At 34.7% G+C, this 21,261-nt stretch overlaps 1 protein-coding gene across 1 annotated transcript; it reads left to right on the plus strand.

Moving 5' to 3' along the window:
• The first annotated feature begins 1,155 nt into the window (after positions 1 to 1,155).
• On the plus strand, positions 1,156 to 21,166 carry LOC148942531 (uncharacterized). The gene is made up of 3 exons (XM_089102271.1): positions 1,156 to 1,400; positions 10,546 to 11,004; positions 20,912 to 21,166. Exons 2-3 carry the CDS (start codon positions 10,620 to 10,622, stop codon positions 21,070 to 21,072), a joined length of 546 nt encoding a protein of 181 aa, XP_088958397.1. The 5' UTR covers positions 1,156 to 1,400; positions 10,546 to 10,619; the 3' UTR covers positions 21,073 to 21,166.
• The last annotated feature ends 95 nt before the right edge of the window (positions 21,167 to 21,261 follow it).

The following is a 21,261-nucleotide window of genomic DNA, read 5'->3' on the forward strand; positions in this document are numbered from 1 at the left end:
ATCGTATTTATTGACCTTTAACAATATTAAAATTAACAGGAAATCAGTTTGGGTGCGTCCCTTAAATTTCTTTAACATGATCAATGATTTAGGGAATATTTTGGGTAGGTTTTTATGCTTAAGAGCATATAATGAGATGCATATAATGAGAAGTAGAAATTCATTTTGCTTTCAAGAAAAATACGTTCTTTATGTTAATTGGGTAAAAAAAAAAAAAAAATCTGTAAGTGTGAAACATGAACAGGTTCAGAGGAAAAAGTCAACATACGTTAAGGGAAAGCATATTGGTGTTCTAGCGTGCCTAATGGGAAGCCATTCCGAATAATTTATGATTTCCTCTACCATGGTAGTGTGAGACCAGAATCTACCTAAACGAAAGCACCTGCTGTATCTTAGGTGAAACCAAATCAATATCCCAGCGCATCTAATCGAAAACACTACAGGATATTGTGGTTTTCCTGTGCCACTGGATCACTTTTTTCAGAGCAAGTCGGAACAGCTAAAAGGGTTTCTTTTCCTTATTAAACTTCGAAATATTACTACGTACCGCCGTTGCATCGGTATGAAACAACAACCATCAGTGTGGTTTCTATTTTCGACTCTGCTAAAACAAAAGTAGTGACACTCAACCCGTTTTTGAGGCAAATTCTTTGTCTCTACTGCCAAAAAAAGCAAAAAACAAGGTTTTGCCTTTTGTTTAGCCAGATTTATCCCAAGTTTGATGCATTCATAGTGACATCAAACATGCCAAATAAGTTATTAACACTGGTTCACTTATAGTTTGAAAAAAGGTCCTCTCTTTTGGATTGGTCAGTTATTTTATAATTCTTAACTTATAAGTCAAATATCATTTTATGTACTTACGGCCAATATTTAGAGCTTTTGTGACAAAATGGCAATATAAGAGCCAAATTACTATAAATACCAGTTCACATCAATAGATATTGTAATTGAACAGAGATCAGATTCTGCAACGGTCAGAACTTGCCATAAGTCGGGGAGATACTATAGTTTTACAAGTTAAAGATAGAAGTGAACTAGTAGGAGTATGACCTTTTCCCTCTCTTTGGCCGAACCAGAAGAGAAGATGGTAATGTTTATTTCGGTCGTTCTCAAAGGAAAGTAGAGCCGGGCCTAAAGTGACAAAAAAATTTAAAATCCAATAACATGTATATTGTTGACTGCTAAATCAAAGCTGTTCTTATGGTTATATTAGCAATGAAACAACACTAAAATACTTCTATTGCTGGGACGAAGTCTAGGGCTTATGCTTAAACCAAGTATTAGCATAGGCCAAAGATAGCTTACAATAGATTATAGTTTTTGAATGTTTGCCTACTTTTTTAGTAGGCCTATTCAATAAAATTGATGAAGGCAACAAAAAAGCAAGCATAAAAAAGGTAGGTATCTATATTAACAGACTATTCAGATATATAAGAAACTAAATTACCTCTAGAATCAGAATCTTACCCTGAATCCAAATATGACATTTGTTTCTATTGAAAATCCAATTTTTATTTAACCTATCCTTCCTAACTTACCCTTATATGTAGCCCACATCTTATGGTAAATTTTTCACAGTTCATCTTATTGACCTACAAATAAAGTAAACATCCCACTTGATACCTTTTTATGCTCTTTCCAAATATAGCCTAGGCCTAATGATCATTTTTGTCAGAAATGAATTTTACCCCCACATCTGTATATACCAATTCAGGGTATATATTTGCACATTGTGGGGAGGGGGTGGAGGTAAAGTTTAAACTTACCTCTGATTTCCATCAGAAATAAAATTTACCCCCCCCCTAATTTGCAAATATATGTTCATACCTTATTCCTAGGCCAGTATTTCAAACTGAAATACTATAATATATAATTTTTTTTTGAAAAAAATTATTGTATTGACATTTTGACTGACAAATTCAGACAATTCAAGCTGGATTTATTAGGAGTTTCAAAAACTCATACCCCAGGGTTAGGAAACATGAAATTAGGTGATAGCCTATAGAATTTATTTCCTCAGGCAAGAAGGATCAGGTACATAGACTGGGAGTAGGACTCATGATGAATAAGGTAGCTGGGAAAGTATTAATAAAAATTGAATACTAATCACTCATTTTATGAATAAAAGTTCAGGGTATCAGTTATAGTATATGCCCCTGTAGGACCAACTAACAGAGATTCTAGTGACTCAGATGTATTTTACTTACAGTTACAGGAGCAAATAGACAGGATCTCATGTAGAAATATGGTATTTTATTAGGAGATTTTATTACCCAGGTTGGTAGAAATAGGGATAGATGGTATCCTATCCTAGGTTAATTTAATATAGAAAAAGAAAACAATAATGGCTACTGACTGCTACAATTTTTATAGGTATAACAATCTAGTTATAACCAATACAGTGTTTGGTCTTGAAATGACCCATAAGTTAACATTGTATTCAAGCAATGATAAGACAGCAAACCTTATTGATTATGTTTTTGTAAACTGAAGACCAGCAGTATGAATACAAGATACTAGGGTATATTGGAGTGCTGTTATTGATGTTAAAAGTAAAGACCAATATCTAGTAGTGCCTAGGGTTAATTTAAAGCTGAAAATTCAGAAGGATAACTACCTCCCAGAAGTTAGTAGACTCCAGAATGAGAATTTGACAGAAACTTTACAGGAACAGTTGAATACTAAACTGGAGAGTTTGACATTGTGGAATATGGATGGAATAATTTTAGGAAAACAATTTGTGAAGTTGCTGATGGTGTCTTAGGGAAGAAAGTCAGGAGATCAGCTAGGAGTATTAGTGAAAAAGCTTTATATTTAATAGACTGGAGAAAGGGTTTGTACAAGATTTATCTGATTGATAGATCATATGAAAAGAAAAGAATGTAAAGAAAGGAGAGAACGCATTAAAATATGAACTAATGAGGTGTAAAGTAGAGGCCATGGATAAAATTGCTGAGAATCTGGAAGATGCTGCTAGACAGCATAATAGTAAAATATTGTACCAGTATGTTAATAAATTGAGAGGGAGAAGTCAAACTGGACTTGTCCCAGTTGTTGATAGGAACAGGGCCACAATTAGTGATAAGGAAAGAGTTAAAAAGAGAAGGGCAGGACATTTTGAGAATATGCTAAACCAAGATCAAGCTAAAGGAAAAGATATAGAGAAAATGAAAAACTTTGTGATACCTTTGATGTGAAGGAAGATCTGTTTTGTGAGGAAGAATTAGCAACAGTACTAGAAGAATTAAAAAATAGTAAGGCTTCAGGTGTTGATAGGTTGGTAAATGAGTTTCTTAAATATGGTGGCTCTGAGGCTAGAAATAAGTTACTGAAGATTATGAATATGATTTTTGAAAAAGGAGAAGTACATAGCAATTTTAGGAAAAGCATAATTAAACCACTGTATAAAAAAGGCTATCAGAGTGAGTCTGGTATCTGTAGGTAGTATATTACGTAGTTATACGATACTTTTTAGACTAAGAGATGCTGAAGACAAAGTTATAAGAGAAGAACATTGTGGCTGTAGGAAAGGTAACCAAATTTTTATGCTGAGGTTAATAATTGAGAAGTGCCTCAGTTATCACACACCTTTGGTCCTCAGTTTTATAAATTATAAGCAAGTATTTGATTCTGTTGATACAAGAGCTTTAGCAGAGGTCTTATCCTGGTATGGTAAACCAGACAAATATGTTAAAGTGATTAGTGCAATGTACAAAAATAACCCTGCTGCAGTTAAGGTAGGAAATGAGATTAGCAGCTGGTTTTGTGTTAAATCAGGAATTAAGCAGGGTTGTGTTCTATCCCTCTTTATATGGATCATTTTGATGAACTTTGTCTTAAAAAGCACAGGAAAGGCATGGGAGAACAAGGAATCAAATGGGGAGAAAAAACTCTCCTGGACTTAGTTTATGCTGATGATGTAAGCATTTTAGATGAAAGTATGAGCAAAATGAATTAACTTTTAGAGGTTTTGAAAGTTCAGGGTGCTAGAATAGGTTTGAAAATTAATGTTAAGAAGACTAAGTCACTAAGGCTAGGAGTAAGTGAAGATGAAAAGGTGACATTGGGTAGCAAAACCATTGATCAGGTGGGCTGCTTCACTTATCTTGGTAGTATTATGAGTAAAGATGGTGGGAACAGTGGAGATGTTAAAAGTAGAATAGCCAGGGCTCAGGTTTTTTTCACAGTAAAAAAAGTTTGGAATAATAGGAAGATAAGTCTGCAACCCAAGATTAGAGTATTGGTAGCTACAGTTATGACAGTGGTCAAATATGGCTTTGAAGCATGGGCATTCTGTAAAGCAGATGAAGATTTGCTAGATGTTTTCCAGAGGAAATGATTATGGATTGTTCTGGGGACCCAGCTGACTGACTGTAGCTGACTGGTATTTCAAACCTTTAGGCTGTACAAAAAGTGTGGTTCAATCCTGCTTACTAGGGTTATAATGAGAGAAAGGTTGAGATGGCTAGGGCACATTTTGCAGAGACAGGATGACAGATTGCCAAAGATTGTCCTTTTCAGCCAACCGTCTAGGGCTAAATGGAAAACAGGTTGTCTGCAGTTGGGGTGGAAGAATGTCATAAAGAAAGGTTTAGAGCAAATAGGAACTTCCTGGGAGGGTGTAAAGAGGGAGGCTTTGAATGGATTAGGATGGAGCATGCATAGCTGTGTTGGCCTCAGGCAGCTTGGTGCTGTGGTGAGTTGTTTATAGTATTAGTAGTAGTATTTAAAAGTATCAAAAAAGTAGTATTTATTATATTTGGCAAGAGCTTTTAATAGGAAACTGAATGGTAATTTTTTTCTATCTAATTTTTGCCCTGTAAGTAACCTTAATCAACAATTCCATTGAAGCTATGAAGTTTTAGTATGTGTCTGGACCTTTTCAAGAAAAAGGGAATTATAATGTAAAACTTTAACTCACTCTTATCAACCACATGTGCCTGATAGGCTACAAGCTTGTCTTGTTTCAACCCTTGCTAGGAATGCTTGAATCAGACCTAAATTGAGTGAAACAAATCACTTTACTACAAGAAAAACAAATTAATAAAAAAGCAGGTTCTTCTTTTTAGCTTAAGGTCATATGGTGTGGGGTTCTATGTAGGAAATAAAAAAAAGGTAGGCATAGTAGCTTGGCATTACCTGCCTATATTTCAGGCCCTCAATTCATTCCTGAAAGATTTGTTCACCTAAGTAAACTTCCAAGATGGAGAGGAGCCCCTTATCTAGAATTTTACTTTATTCCAGGTATAGATGTTATGCTGAAAATATTTATGAGTGCAACCAATGTTTGTAACAGGTCATTGCAAGTATTTTATATACTGAATTCTTTTTAAATCATTTGAACTGAAAATGTTATTGTTTCAAGCAGATATACATCAATGAATAAGGTCTTCTTTTCTTGAGGCATGAAAAAAACACTTTTAATCCCTCCAATAAATTTTTTTTAAGGGAAAACCTGGTAATTTTGGAGAAAACTACTTTTTTACATCTCTTTGGCAAGCTAAGATTCAGGAAACTATAAAATTCGCACATAAATGTTTTGTACCAGAAGATATATTAGACAAGTGACCAGTCTCTACCAAGCCCAATCTTGATTTTTTGAATGGTGTCTGTAGAGTTTCTTCAGATAAGCTGTTCCTTATTGATATTGAACAAATAGAGAAAAAACTGGCAGATTATTCTAGAACTGGTATGCTATTGAAACTTTTTTTTTAGTAACTTCAAGCAATAGTAGCATCAAAATGGAGGAATACTTATGGAAGGTTAGAAGAGTTCAAGATTTTTCAAACTCATGGACAGATCTAGGCCTGCTGCCACCCAGGGCAAGAATGGTGTTTGATGGTCCCCAGCCAAAAAATCTATTATAGATATCAAATTAGGATTATCTTACTTACTTAAAGAATATATTTATTTACTGTATATTTATTTAATTATTTTACTATTGCTAATATATTTTTTTATGTAAATCCTAATGAGTTTAATAAGGTTCAAGAAAAACTATAAGATTTCACGTAACAAAATTTTATTGGTGACACAGTAGACATACAATTTAGATCATATACAATCAATGTTATCCTGTTTGCAAAACTTAACTTCATATGCTTTTTTTGAAGCGAATGTCTTCATATGAAAGCTTCAAAGTTGTATCATGTTCTTTGGATTATACTCAAGTTTGTCAAGTGCTGCTTGGCTGTCCTGTTTCTACGATAGTTTTTAATTAACTTTAATTTTCTGACGCTTCTTTCATTAGAAATAACTGATACAGGTACAGTTAAATACATCTTCAAGGTGATTGTCATGTTTGGACAGGCTTCTTCTTTACTCTGTTCATATATAGTGGACAAAAGATTATGCAGTGTTAATGACAATAGTTAATAACAACTTCAACCACATGTCTTGTAGTATATAAGTTATGGGAGTTAAGTTCTGTTTTCACTTTCAACCTCTGTTTTTGGCTCTCCTGAGTATGTTGGTATAAACAATTTGTCCAGTAAATAATTTTCATAATAATCTTAAAATAATTATATTAAACATAATTCCCATGATATTGAACCATACATGACAATAATGCATTTTTTATCCCACTGAAATGTGCTTGAACTGTGAAATTTGAATTATTGTTCACTCCTTCAATAAGCACATAAACATAGTTCTGATTTTGAATCTATTAGCAAACATAAATCAGTGCATTTTGTCCAATAAATAATTCCCATAATGCTGTTAACATTATATTAAACATAATTCCCACAATATTGAACCATATACATGACAATAATGGACTTTTTTATCCCACTAAATTGTGCTTGAACTGTGAAATTTGAATTATTGTTCACTCCTTCAATAAGCACATAAACATAGTTCTGATTTTGAATCTATTAGCAAACATAAATCAATACAAAGAGATATTACAACTTTGAACACCAAAAAGTACCAGTGAAAGTACCAGTGAAGTACCAAAAAGACAAGTTCATAACCTAAAATCATTAACATTTTTTGAGAGTTCTATGGGTGTTTTCTTTTACACATGACAAACTATACTGTATTCAATTTGGGTTCTTTTGGGAAATTAAAAAATCAATAAGAAAATATGCAAAGATAATAATCATCTTTCTAGTTATTTTTGAAAAAAAAAAACGCCAGACACACTTTAACCACGCTATTCACAGAAATTTTTTAATATGGAACTTAATGCTATAGTTGTGTCAATATTGGAAGCACTATTGATACTGAATTTGACAAATGAGAAATAAATAAAGATGTGTTGTACTAAATATGAAAGTTCTTAAATACAAATGCTTTTCAATACCACACACACACATATTGCTTTTGGTACTCAAAGCTCAGATTGGAGCTTTCAACCAGTGTTGTCATGAAATTACTGTCACCTATTGAAGGTTCTCAGATTAGGCAACCTCCTCCTGTCTAAATACCTTGGAGGAGTCTGAAATGAGTGCACAAAACTGTTTCCTACAAGTAAGGTTTCTCATACTTGATTCTAAGAGAGGGAACCTTTCCCCTATCATCCCACCAGTCCTCCTTTCTATCCCTATTGCTCCCAAACAAAGCTACGCCAACTCTCCACTCCTAAACGTTGGTATGTTCCAGAAATGGAAAATTAGGGTTCAAATTGTATTTCATCAGATCAAAAATACCTCTTGCTCCCAGGACAGGCTGCCTCCTTGCCCCTTCCCCCAATGTTCATTCCTGTTCAAATCTGGATTGTGTTGACTAAGTTTCTCTAGTACTTGAGAGTTGGATGCTTAAGTCTTTTTAAGCAATCTCGATATGGTAGGGTTCTTAGGTGCATTGTCGTCTTTGTGGCCTTCCTTTGAACACACTCAAGCAGATTACAAATCACTCATAAAATAGGGTAAATCCAAAATATAATAATCATACTGTATTCCAGATGGGGATAGGCAGGGGTTGTGTACTTTTTTTTATAATTGCTAGTATTCTGGAGCTCAACATAGATCTAATAAAACTCAGGGGTCTATTAGCTTTAGCCACCTGCACTTCACCATGGTTTGGTATTTCAGCTTGTCATCAACAGTAACTCTGAAGACCTCTTATGACTAATGTTTTTAAGAACTTGTAAGTTTATCTCTGCAGGTAAGATACAGATACAAATATTTTATTTATGAAATATACATAATGCTACAAAATACACCTGCGCACATGCCTGGTGGCATAATTGAGTGCTATAAAAATTACAACAAATTATTAAACACTGTTAACAAATTAAATGAAAAAAAAACAACAAGCCTCTTGGACAACTGCCCAAATACAAACAAGGTAGGCCTAAATAAAACCAAAGTCAACCATCAGAGATAAACTTCCCCACCATTGTGCGAAACTGCTGGTAATGAGCGCACTCTCCAATATCCAGGGGAATAGAATTCCACACCTTTGGACCAATATGCCTCAAACTAAATCCTGCTTTAGTTGTTCCCCTAAACTCCTGCAAGAAATTAAACTTGAGTGATGTCGGATATGAATGATGCTGTGAGTTAAGAGGGAAAATTCCATGGAGATCTGATGCTAACTGACCAAAAACGTAATTGTGACATATCTGGGATATTGCAATGAAATGAAGTCGATGTAAAGAAAAAATTCCAGCTGATCCAAAAAGATGAGTAACAGAAGACCTATTATCAAACTGAAAAAGTATCCCTATCGCTTTATTTTCAAAAAATTGAAGGGGTTTATAAACTGAAGGAAAAGTTGAAGCCCACACAAAAACACAATATAGAAATAAAGGGTGGACCAGAGAAAAGTAAATTGATTTAAGTATATTAACCAGAAAAACATGGCGGAGACAGCACATAATCCCAACATTCCTAGAGACTTTTAACAATAGAGTTCTAACTTGTTCATGGAATGACAAACTTTCATATATAATTATCCCAAGATATCTAAACTGTTGTACAGTACCCGTTTCAATTCCACATTATCTAAATAAAGAGAAAAAGCATCAGAATTGTCTGAACCAACTCGTGAAAATAGTATATACTGGCATTTCCTTTCATTTAATCAAATAAGGTTTCGACAATACTACTCTGAAGTAGTTGATAGAGTACTTTGGGCGTTCAGGAAAAGCTGCGTTAAATCTGAATGGGAAGAAAAAATCACAACATCATCCGCAAACATAACAATTTTGCAGATTGGAAGAAACTCAGGCAAATCATTAATAAAAAGAAGAAATAGGGTAGAACCCAAAACAGAGCCCTGAGAAACCCCACAATTTACGGAAAATGACTTACATCGGATTCCGTTTTTACAATTATGGCGTTCAATTGTTCTTTCAGCAAGGTAAGAGGCGAAAAAATTAAAGGATTTGAAGAAAATCAATATTTTTTTAGTTTATTTAGTAAAAGACAGTGATCAACCGAGTCGAACGCCTTGGCCACATCCAATAATATAGCCAAGGCGTTCTGACCAGTATCTAGGACATTATTTATTTCAATTAAAAGCTGATGTATTGCTAGTTCTGCCGATTTTTTCGAAAATGTTACCAAAAATAGATAACAGTGAAATTCCTGTATAGTTTGAAGGATCTGTAGAAGCACCACCTTTATACAAAGCTAATACATGGGCATTTTTTAAAAGATCAGGAAAAACTGCATTTAGTAAAGACAAATTAAAAATATGTGCCAACAATGGGGCTATATTAGGAGCTATTTGTTTCACAATTTGTGTAGAGAACCCTAAATCATCCAGTGAAAAACTTTGCTTTAGTTTCATTATAAGTTTTTTTAACTTCCTGAGGAAGTTACAGTAAGAATGGTGATGATTTTTTATGGCCCAGATAAAGGATCTTGTATTTGATGGAGTTAAACTCCAATTTCCAAGTAGTAGCCCATTAATATGATAAGTTTATGTCAAGCTAGAGCATATTATCAATCAAAGAAATAGGGCCAAATAGCTCTGGACTATCTGAAAACAAAGGTACATGACTCTGGACAACTGTTGAACAGTCATTTACATATAAACTCAGCAGTATTGGATCAAAGGTGGTGACCTGGGGAACACCACTGAGGACAGAAATCCAATCAGACTATAACTTACTTCTATTTTCACCAAACTTGAAAACACACGTGAATCATTGTTAGAGAAAATTTTCTATCCACAACATAATATGTTGACACAGCTGGTGAGCATAGAGCTTGTGCTAAACGAGATGGTAAGCAATTTTACCATAAGCCTTAGTTTGATCAGTCAAGAGTAGAAGTCTAACTGAAAGATTTGAATAAATCATGTTTGTATTTGTCATTTTGTCTAGGAGGAGGAGGCACATACCCCCCCCCCCCTATCCAAAAAAAATTGGGCCAAAATTTGCACTAATTACAGGGCCAGAGGTGCGAAAAATACCGATGGGTGAGCCAAATTTTTATTCCCCCCCCCCTCCCCCCCCAAAAAAAAACAAAACAAAAAAAAAAATTCTGTATCTGCTCCTGGCAGAAGGTTCTTGTCATGCCAATCTCATGGGAGATATTACTACTCTTAGTGTACCACTATATTAAATATCTTTTTTTTTTTTTGCAGTCTAGTGTCCATTAGCTATTCCAAGAAGAATTGTAACTAAACAGCATAACGAAAATCCAATTATTGAATAAAGCATGACTGAATCTAGAATAATTGAGAGTGATGACTATGAATTTAAATGTAAAAAAGGGAAAACCAATGATGATCCATTTCAAGGATGTGCCAGTAGCAGCCTGGTTATCCAAAACAATCCAGAAGAGCAGCAGCATGACTCTCTCAACTCTTCTGACTATTTGTCACAAAGCTCAGATGGCCAAAAAGTTCTAACTCCCAGCAAAGAAATTTTCGAAGATATTGTACAACTTAATTATAGTAAGTTTCCACCTTTAGAGCATATTCCAGCAAAAGGATGTGTGATTGCTTTTAAAGGACCAAACTCTCAGTGCCCAGACAGTTTGAATTACAAGCAAGCGGTTGTCTGTTCATCAAAAGATACTCAATTACTTCTTTGCCTAATTGGTGAGTCATTTTCTAATATATCTGAATTCAATGTCAGTCTTGGATACCTTGCTTATGGTGCTTCTTCGAAATTAGAATATTCTGAATATCCCTGTAGAGATGGAGGGAACAGTCAGAGAATCCTTTCTCTGTCAAAAATTGCTCAAAAGGATCTCCTTGTTCTAGAGAGATAGCCACACAAATTTCTTTTTTTTTAAAAATAAAACAGAGATAGCAGCTTTTATACAGCAGAACGAAAAAAGATAATACAAAAGACTATGAACTTTGGCACAAGGGGCACAGAAAAAAAAGTTAGAGCAATACAAACAAGATAAAATTTTAAAAAAGGTTCAAAGCAATAAAATATAAAAAAACAAAAATACAAAACAGTATTATGAACACGATATTTATTTCAATTTTTTTATTTATAAACGAAACACAACAACTAAATTACTAATAACCGCCCTAAAAAAGAAAAAAAGCCATTGTGACAGGGTGGCTACTTACATTTTTTAAACAAAGGATTAATCAAACTAAAAAAAAAAAATGAAAGAAATAAAGGTTTGGTCGAAAACATTCGTAACTCACCTCCATCCGCTCTGCATAACACAGAATATGGCAATTAGAGTGCTTTATGGTAATCAAATTGACCTATCTGTATCGGTGAGGCATCTTTACCGCGAGTATAAAATTCTACCGTTAGCAGGAATATGTGTATTCTATAATGCTCTGTTTATGTTTAAATATTTAGCTTCGGAGTTACCATCATGTTTTTCAGGAATGTTTAGTCTTGCGTCTACTACTCACGATCATTTGACACGATCTTATCAGTTGGTGCGAAGACCAGCTATGGTCACGTCTAGGTCTAGGTTTTCAATTCGCCATGTTGTTCCGTTAGTTTGGGAGAGTTTGCCAGAGGATTTGAGGAATGTTGGAGGTTTGCAGGATTTTTGTAAGTCGCTAAAGAACCATTGTTTTGATGTGTATATTTTGAATGGATTATTCCATGCCACTTAAGTTTTGTTTTTGAGGTGGGTTTAGTTGCAGCTGGATATGATTCTAATTTTTATATTTTTGTTGGGTTTTTTTTGGAGGTTCTTTTGTTTTCGGGTCTGGTACGTTTAGCTCTAATTTTGTTTTTTTTTTTTTTTTTTTTTTTTTTTTTTTTTCTATTTCTTTTTTTTTTCATTTTTGGTTTCTCGGTTTTTTTATTTATTAGGTGGGTTTTCTCCCGCACAAGCATTGCTTCAGGGAATCGATGATGTATATATATATTTTTTTTTTAAATAAACCCATTGTTACTTACTTAAAAAAAAAAGAAGAAAAATAATATAACTATAATAATCAAAAAAATTAAATTAAATAAATAAAAAATAAATAATAAACAAAATCAATCATAGGCCTCCCTACAAGACCATGCCAACTGGTAAAATCCTATTGTTTGAATGTGTTGTATATGACAGTGGCAATTAGGATGTATGGGCTCAAAGGGACTTTTTTTATGTATTAGAACCCCTTTTCCTATCTGTCCTGGGACATGCCTTCTAGTGCTTAGTATGATCGTTTTAGATATTTCTATTCCATCTCAAAATAGCTGGGACATAGCCTATTCAATGCCATATTATTTAGAAAAAAAATCCTACTGAAAACACAAGAAGTCTCAGTTTGGTTTAACAGAAAAAAAGTAAATCAACTTCTTATGCATTTTAAAGTTTTGCAACAATGTTTCTGTTTGAAAAGTAAAATTTTAGGTTAACTTTTTAGCTTGAAGTACATACCATACATACCACCAGGATCGAATGAAATACACTATTCCATCTCAAAACAGCTGGGACATATTCAATGCCATTTTATTTTCTAAAAGAAAGTCCTATTGAAGATATAAGAATTCCCAATTTGGTTTGAAGAAAAAGTAAATTAATATATTTAAAATGCATTTAGCATCTAAGCCATTAATTAAATCCGTTTTTAACTTAGAATTTTTGTTGCAAATGCCTTTGGATGCTTTATAGTCTAAATAAATAGAATTAATATGAAATTGATTGATTTGTAGTATTGGCCTACATGTTTAGACCTGACAGTAGCAATTTTGATATATCAGCTTAAAAGCACTTATTTTGATGTATCAGAACCCCTTGTCCTATGTGTCCAAGAAAAAGTCTTCGAACACATACCATGATTGTTTGAAATGTTGTTATTTGATCTCAGAGCAGATGAGGCATCAGCTGGAACACACTACCATATATGGTACTATTTTAAGGTTTTGCAACAAAAAATTCTTAGTTGAAAACGCAAAGAACATCATATTTAAAGGGGATGTAGCTTCTAACCCAATTTTAATTCCTTTTTTAATCCATTTTTAATTTAATTTTTATCTATTTCTAATTAATCCAGTTTTTAATTCCGAATTTTGTTCTACATTGAACGAATTTATTTCGATTATACTGCTGCCACTAGCAACTCATTGAAGCATCAAACTACGCAAGGCCAACACAGCTGCGCACATACCTTCTTCATGCCAATCTATTCTCATCTTTATTTTTCACCTCCCTCCTTCATTGGAGGAGGGAGTTGCAATTTTGTTTAAATCCTTTCTTATAACGTCTTCTTATCCTATTTGGGGAAGACTGCTTTTCTTTTGGCCCTAGCTACACGGCTAACATGGCCAAGAAATACCATTATTTACAGTCTGTCATCTCTCATCGACAAAATGTCATCCCATTGAATTTAATGACAAATAAACAAATTTCCAGATCCTTAAAAAGATAGTTGGGTTTTTAGTTGCTCCTCCTTCAAAACTATGAATTTTTCCACTCTTGCACACTTGAATGCTGACTTGTACATGCCCAATATTTGCCCTAGGTTACAACTAAAATCATTTGTAAATGCACCATGATGTTAGCATGGATTCCTCTGCAAAATTGATCCTCTGCAAAATGTTTTGATAATGCTAAAAAAAACAACAAAACCAAGATTTGTCTACCAAAAATGTTTTTTCCTGTTTAATATGCAGCTACAGGTCTTGACTACTCGTCGTTGCGCAGTTGCTTTTGATATCACTCTTAGGATATTTAGGCCTATGATTGTAAGGCAGTGCGGTTTTTATCCATGTGATGCCGTGTTGACAATGCAAATCATGGTTCAACAACCTTTTTGTTTAACGACCTTGACGCTAACATTAATGTAATTTGCCTAGAGTACTGTTCATTTCAAATGCTGGGTAAAATTCAGCTTTGGGATGGGATGCTTTTAGTTTGGAAGCCATTCCAGGGTTGCCACTAGGTCCCTTAAGTTCCCAAAACTGGTGAGGGTCCCTAGAAAACCCTAAAATACCTTCGAGGCCCTAAAAGTTTCTTTTTGCAAGATTAAGTCATGTCAATACTTCAGTGAAGAATTCTTTTTAGTTATCAAGAGATCTTTAGCATCCCAAAGACTGCAGACTGGTTTTAAGGCTACAGTGTCCAAATCTTATTGATAATGATGAACAGAATAGTTCGACACCCTTTGCTTTTTGTCACTTGAGCTGCCGAGCTTTTTGTTTTAGATATGTATTACCGGGGGTTCGACATACTTTCTCAGCTCGCTCTTAATGGATTAATTAATTCGCCAAAGTTGTCAGTGACTTTGAATCATTACATACCCTGATATAATCCTTATATTATCGTCGCAGCGGTAGCTGTAGCTCTTCGACGCTTAGTAACCGAAAGTTAAAAAACGATAAAAAAAACTCAACTACAAGAAATCTAGGAGTAGTGACTGTTATTCACTTTTGACTCATTAAATTCATTACACTCTTTAACTCATTTTAACATTTATTAAATGCTGTTCACTTTTAATTTGCTGTCTTGAAATTTTATTTCGGAACAGAAATAAAGAAGTTGCTGATAACTGCACTTCTGAAGAAGTCTAGAGGACGCAAAGCCAAAAAACAAAAAGCAAAACAAGCAAACAAAGTGATTTTGAAATGTCGCAGTCTTGTGATGATTTTCTGGTCATTAACTGAACTTACGTATTTTTCCAATTTTTATACCATCATAGTTGAAAATCAAGAAGAAGAAAAAATAAGAAACCTGAGACGGTCCACACGGAAAGAGGGATCATCTTGATATGACCATCCTGGTTTCAGATTTTGAAGAGATTGATGTGAGCATCGAATATGATGTTTATTGTGTCATAGGGTAAACAACAGCTGGATCAGGTTCCTATTTGTCCCTTTTTTGGTGCCAGAAAGGTTCCTAAGGTCCCTTTTTCCGCCAAAGAAGTCCCTATTTTTGGCTCCTTGAACCTGTGACAGCCCTGCCATTCCCATGATTCTTATTTTCTTATGTATATGATGGCATTGCAGTGTTATGACAGGACCTTCCTGTCAGGAAGGTTCCTTTTTCACTAAAAAAGTCCTTAAAGTCCCTATTTTTGACTCCTTGAACTTGTGGCAACCCTGTCACTTCCAATATCCTTATGTTTTTTGTTTTTCTGTATCCTTGTTGGCAACTAATGACCTTGCTACTAATAATAAGAAGCTATTTGTATCGCTACTGCTCACTTCAAATGCTTGAAAAAATCAGCCTTTCAATGATAAATGTTTACTCTTTGGTTCGGGAACGGTCTTATGTCAATTTTAAATTCTTGGTCAACATGCCTGAGATTATAGGCAGGCATGCCTTTCCAAAAACTAATAAGCAAGTATGTTTCCAATAAGAGTCATGCTTACTCCCGCCATTTACCCGTGCCCCATCCATTTACACATTTGCCTCTCAGTTACTTGGACTATCTGTCTTGGCTTTTCTCTGTCTACAATTAGCCATGTCTTGATGCAATCTATGCAACCTGCAAAATACTTGATAACTTCAATTCAAGAGAGTGTAATAATGTGTCCAATAAGAGAGTCATGCATACTCCCGCCATTTACCCGTGCCCCAGCCATTTAAACATTTGCCTCTCAGTTACTTGAACTATCTGTCTTGGCTTTTCTCTGTCTACAATTAGCCATGTCTTGATGCAACCTATGCAACCTGCAAAATAATCCCGAGTCCGTTGATTTTGAATTGAAGTTATCAGGTATTTTGCAGGTTGCATAGGTTGCATCAAGACATGGCTAATTGTTGCATCAAGCCAGGAATTCTTATTTTATCAATGGTCATCCTCAGTGTTTTATTAATCATAGGCAGTGCAAAAGCGCTGCCTAAGTAAAGACCGATGTTGGCACAATGTTTTATTTTTTTGGTTCTTGGTCTTAGACCAGGGCACTTCGTATCGAAGGGTCGTAGAAACTTCGAAAAGAGCTCATTCGATTGGAAATTGGAGTGGCCTGTGCCCTTTTTAACAGGCGAAAGTGATTGGAAGGCAACTAACACCCCTTCAACACCCACCATTTTCCCAAACAAATCCAACCAAAATTTTTAGATAGCCATTTTGTTCAGCGTAGTTGATTTCCAGATAGAAATTATGTTTTCGAGGAGGACACCCCCCCCCCATCCCTCAGGGTAAGGGTTGTAAGTTATGCCCTGGGGCACATAAGGTTTTTATTGAAAGCTTTGTCGTAGAAACTTGAATAAGGGCTCTTTCAATTGGAAATTCAAAGGGCTAGTACTCTTATTAGTAGTCGAAAGTGATTTAAGGGCAACTAACCCCCCTCTCACGCACACCTTTTCCCCAAACACATCCTGTCAAAATTTTAGATTGCCATTTCGTTCAATATTTTTAAAAGTTTTAGAAATCAGGTCTTTGAGGATGATAACCCCCCTCAGAGCCCTCGGGGCAAGAGTTGTAAGTTATGCCCTGGGGGCATATAACGTTTTTATAGATTATTTATTTTAAAAAGGGCTCATTCGATTGGAAATTAGAAAGGCTTGTGCCCTTTTTAATAGTCGAAAGTGATTGGAGGATAACTAACACCCCTCTCACACCCACCAATTCCCCAAACACATCAAAATCAAAATTTTGAGATAGCTATTTTGTTCGACGTAGTTAAAAAGTCTGAAAATTATTTTTTTTGAGGATGACACTCCCCCCACAGCCCACAGGGCAAGGTTTTTTTGAATAGTCGGCCTTTTTTAGTCGCCCTTTTAATAGTTGGAAGTGATTGGAGGGCAACTAACCCCCCTCTCATGCCCACAATTTCCCCAAACACATCCAATCAAAATTTTGGGATAGTAATTTTCTTCAACGTAGTTAAAAGTTCTGGAAATTAGGTCTTTGAGGATGACAACCCCCCCCCCAGCCCTCAGGCCAAGGGTTGTAAGTTATGCCCTGGGGGTATATAAGGGTTTTTTTTATTATAGAAAGCGTTGTCGTAGAAACTTCAAAAAGTAATAACTTTTTTTTAAATTGAAACGACTTGTGTCCTTTTTCACAGTCGAGAGTAATTGAATTGCAAGTAACCCCCCTCTGACGCTTCCCAGTTCCTCACACACATCCAATCCAAATTTTGTGATAGCCATTTTTTTCAACGTAGTTGAAAGCTTCGAAAATTATTTCTTTGAGGATGACAACCCCCCCCCCCCCAGCCCTCAGGGCAAGGGTTGTAAGTTATGCCCTGGGGGCATATAAGGTTTTTATTGAAAGCGTTGTTGTAGAAATTTCAAAAGGACTCATTTGATTGGAAATTGAAAGGGCTAGTGCCATTTTTATAGTTGAAAGTGATTGGAGAGCAACTAACGCCCCCCTCATGCCCACCATTCCCCAAACACATCCAGTCAAAATTTTGAGATAGCCATTTTGTTTAACGTAGTTGAAAGTTCTGGAAATTAGGCCTTTGAGGATGACAAACCCCTCACAGCCCTCAGGGCAAGGGTTATAATTTATGCCTTTGGGGCATATAAGGTGCTTATAGAAAGCGATGACGTAGAAACTCAGAAAGGGCTCATTCGATTGGAAATTGAAAGGGCTAGTGCCTTTTTAATAGTCGAAAGTTATTGGAAGGCTTGACATTTTTATAGTAAACATCGATGTGGGTACAATGTATTTTTTTTTTCTTTTTTTTTGGTTTAGAACATGGCACTTCGTATCTAAGGAGTTGTCTTAGGAACTTCGAAAAGGGCTCATTAGATTGAAAATAGAAAGGGCTAATAGTCAAAATTGATTGGAGGGCGACTAATCACCATCCCACACCCACCCTCCCATTTGCCTATTATGTTTAAAAACTAAATGTTGCCTTAAGATTAAATCAAAATGCACTGTGTTAATGCTAATTCCCAATAAGGCATCTCAGCAGTATCCCAAGAACGACTGAAGGTATTATGTTCAAACTTTCGGTGCTACTTCTGCTCTTAAAATTTAACCAAATCAAAATAGCGTAATTGTACCCAAGCTATCAAAGAAAGTAAACCGATTTTTTTTTTGGGAATGGTATCAAGTTTTCCATTTCAGATGAACTAGAGGAGGTATGAAACTAAATTAAACACTACTATTTGTGTCCAAATTTTTAAAAGTGTGTATGTTGTTAAAAATTGCTGAAAATTCTTCTCCAGCATACAAATAGCAGGCCAAACTATAAAGTTAAAAAAAAAAATTAAAGAATTATTTTCTTTTTGCCTCAACAGACTATGTCAATATGAAACAGACAGAAATTAATTAAAAAACTTTTCCCACAAAACAAGTTTTTCAAAGAAAAGTAAAGAACCCCATTAGACCAAAAATGAGCAAAAATAAAATAAAAAAATCTACCAAGCGTGAAACTACCACAAAGCAGCATCGATAAATAAATGAAACCCGAAACGAACAGAAATTACAATAAATAACCGAGTCAAACCCAAAACGAGCAGAAATTAACATGAGTAGGACTCAAAACCCCTATGCCATCCCAAGGCCAGAACATAATTTGCACTTTACTTAAAAAAATGCAAATGAATGTGCATTGTCAGTTTAATATACATATACTAATATTTAGTAATCAAAATGTTAATATTATTTGATTTATAAAAATTATAAAAGTAAAAACGTATATATTTTGGCGGCAAACAAACAGTTTGCCGCGCCTCCTTCCAAATACCAATTATCCTTTCCAGTCTCAAAACAAAGGAAAATTTTCCTTAGTGTACCAGTTCAGTCCTCAAGCCGTGAGACAAAACAGGGTATACTTACCAGTACCTTTACCAAGTACGTACCTTTAACAAAAAAGTGTACATAACTTAAAGGTTACTTAAGGGTATACTTAACCAATTAAGTATGTAATTAATCACCTTTTAATGAAGCCTAATGACTATATGCAATCTTATAATGGTCTATAGGCTAGGCGGTTGCCTTTAAGAAAACACACAAAAAACGCATGCTCTCTTGTGAGCATCGAATAACTAACTGACTGATCTCATCTCCACTGCCAGAAGAAGCTGTTCTTTTATCTGCTCTGTAGCATCAAGAATAGTTTTCAGATTAGTGATTGGCTGGTTGTATCTCAAGAACACTATCAATGATATACAGCAGACATATTTAGATTTTGGATTGCCAATTATGTGGTGGAAAACTTACGTAAATATTTGCTGGGACATGGCATCAATCATTCCCCCTCCCACCCTGTCTTTTTATTGTCCAAGGAATTTCATTATCCATACACCAGCAAGGAAGGTGGGGGGAGAGACCAGGATTATATAGGGGCCCAGACATGTCTCTTGTTCTAAATACTACAGAAAAATATTGCGTTTTTATTGTCTATTTGAACTTTAAAGAAAGGAATGAGAAAAAACTGCCAATTTGCAATTTTACAATACTTATTTTAGTGATTGTTTTAATCTTGATGATTTTGTTGCTTAACAGGCTTGGGTAAATTTTAGTAAATTAGCTTTTTGACAAAAATTTGTCTCTCAGCCTCAACTCGTCCTCCTCCTTCCTGACAGACTGAATTTTTGGTTTTAACGTTCAGTGTCATGACATTGATTCCAGGTATTTTTTGATTTGTTTAGGCAAAGGTCATTTAAAAAACAACTGTGGCAAAGGATACTGGCAGAATAAGATGCAACCAAAATTGCAAAAAAAAATTATCTTGAAGCAATATTGCCAAAAATAGTCGATGGATCAAGAAACATGGAAACACAAGAGCTGTTTTTGATTCGAGCAATATTAAAAATCCCAATGGACAAAGAATAACTAATATGATAACTAAAATTTCAAACCGACAAAAATAATCAAGAAATCAACCTTAAATTCCGTGAAGTCGTTTTAAGGCGAAAATTATGGCGTTCTGACATTTTCTTTTAAATCATGTTCCTATTTTTTTTTTTTTTTTTTTCTTGGTGTTTTTTTTAGCATGATTTTCAAAAATATGTTCAAAAGATTTTTCATCAGGTTGATTTTCTGATATTTGATCGATTAAAACTAAATTTTTGTTGAATAGAGTCAAGATTAAGCTATCACTTTAATTCCCAAATTCTCATCAGTTTTCTTTTTTTCGGCACAACTTTTTTTTTGTAATGCAGACATGTTTCTCAAGTTTTTACACTCGGTTTTAGTGTTATTTGTGCTTTAAAAAAAAAAAAATATTTTAACGTAAAAATCGGCTCTTTGGTTGCCAATTTTCGCCCTCGTTATGGGATAGCAGATGCCTTATTGTCAAATAGAATCTCTGGGAGAGATACTTTTCGGCTTAAATGGCTCTGGCTGTTTAGTGTTAACTTTTTTTTATCCAACGTAGAGGGCACCGCTTCGTACTTACTTTGATTGGTTCATGAGTTTAATTGATTCATGGGTTTAATTGGTCTGCTCCGTAATACTCCTTTGCTGCTAATCTACTGTTTAAATGGCAGGCACAGGCTGTTTAGTGTTATTTCTTCTTTTTTTCTTTTAGATCCAATGAAGAGGGCACCACTTGATGCTTACTCTGATTGGTTTATGGCTAGGTTTAATTGATGTACTCCGTAATACTCCTTTGCTGCTAATCTACTGTTTAAATGGCAGACACAGGCTGTTTAGTGTTATTTCTTCCTTTTTCTTTTAGATCCAATGAAGAGGGCACCACTTGGTACTTACTCTGATTGGTTTATGGGTGACCAGTTCAGTCCTTCTTCCAAAGAAAGTGATATGATAGAGTCCTCTTTTGAAGATCTAGTATCTCCAGTTATTTTACAGTATTCCTATGATGATCTCTATAATGGATAGTCCAATGAGGATGCTTCCGAATAAAGACTTTTTATCTTATTAAGTTTTTAAGATATTTCAGCAGAAGTTCATTTTAAATAATAAATATTCATGGTTTTGACTGCTTTACCTCATTTATAACATAGGTTAGACCTCGAGAGATTTTTTTCTGGTATTGTAGAAGTTCTTTTTTACAATGTTGTTCTTGTA

Source organism: Artemia sp. Qi Xiang Cuo, chromosome 16, assembly GCF_049724085.1.
Source record: "Artemia sp. Qi Xiang Cuo chromosome 16, ASM4972408v1, whole genome shotgun sequence".
Taxonomy (NCBI): Eukaryota; Metazoa; Arthropoda; class Branchiopoda; order Anostraca; family Artemiidae; genus Artemia; species Artemia sp. Qi Xiang Cuo.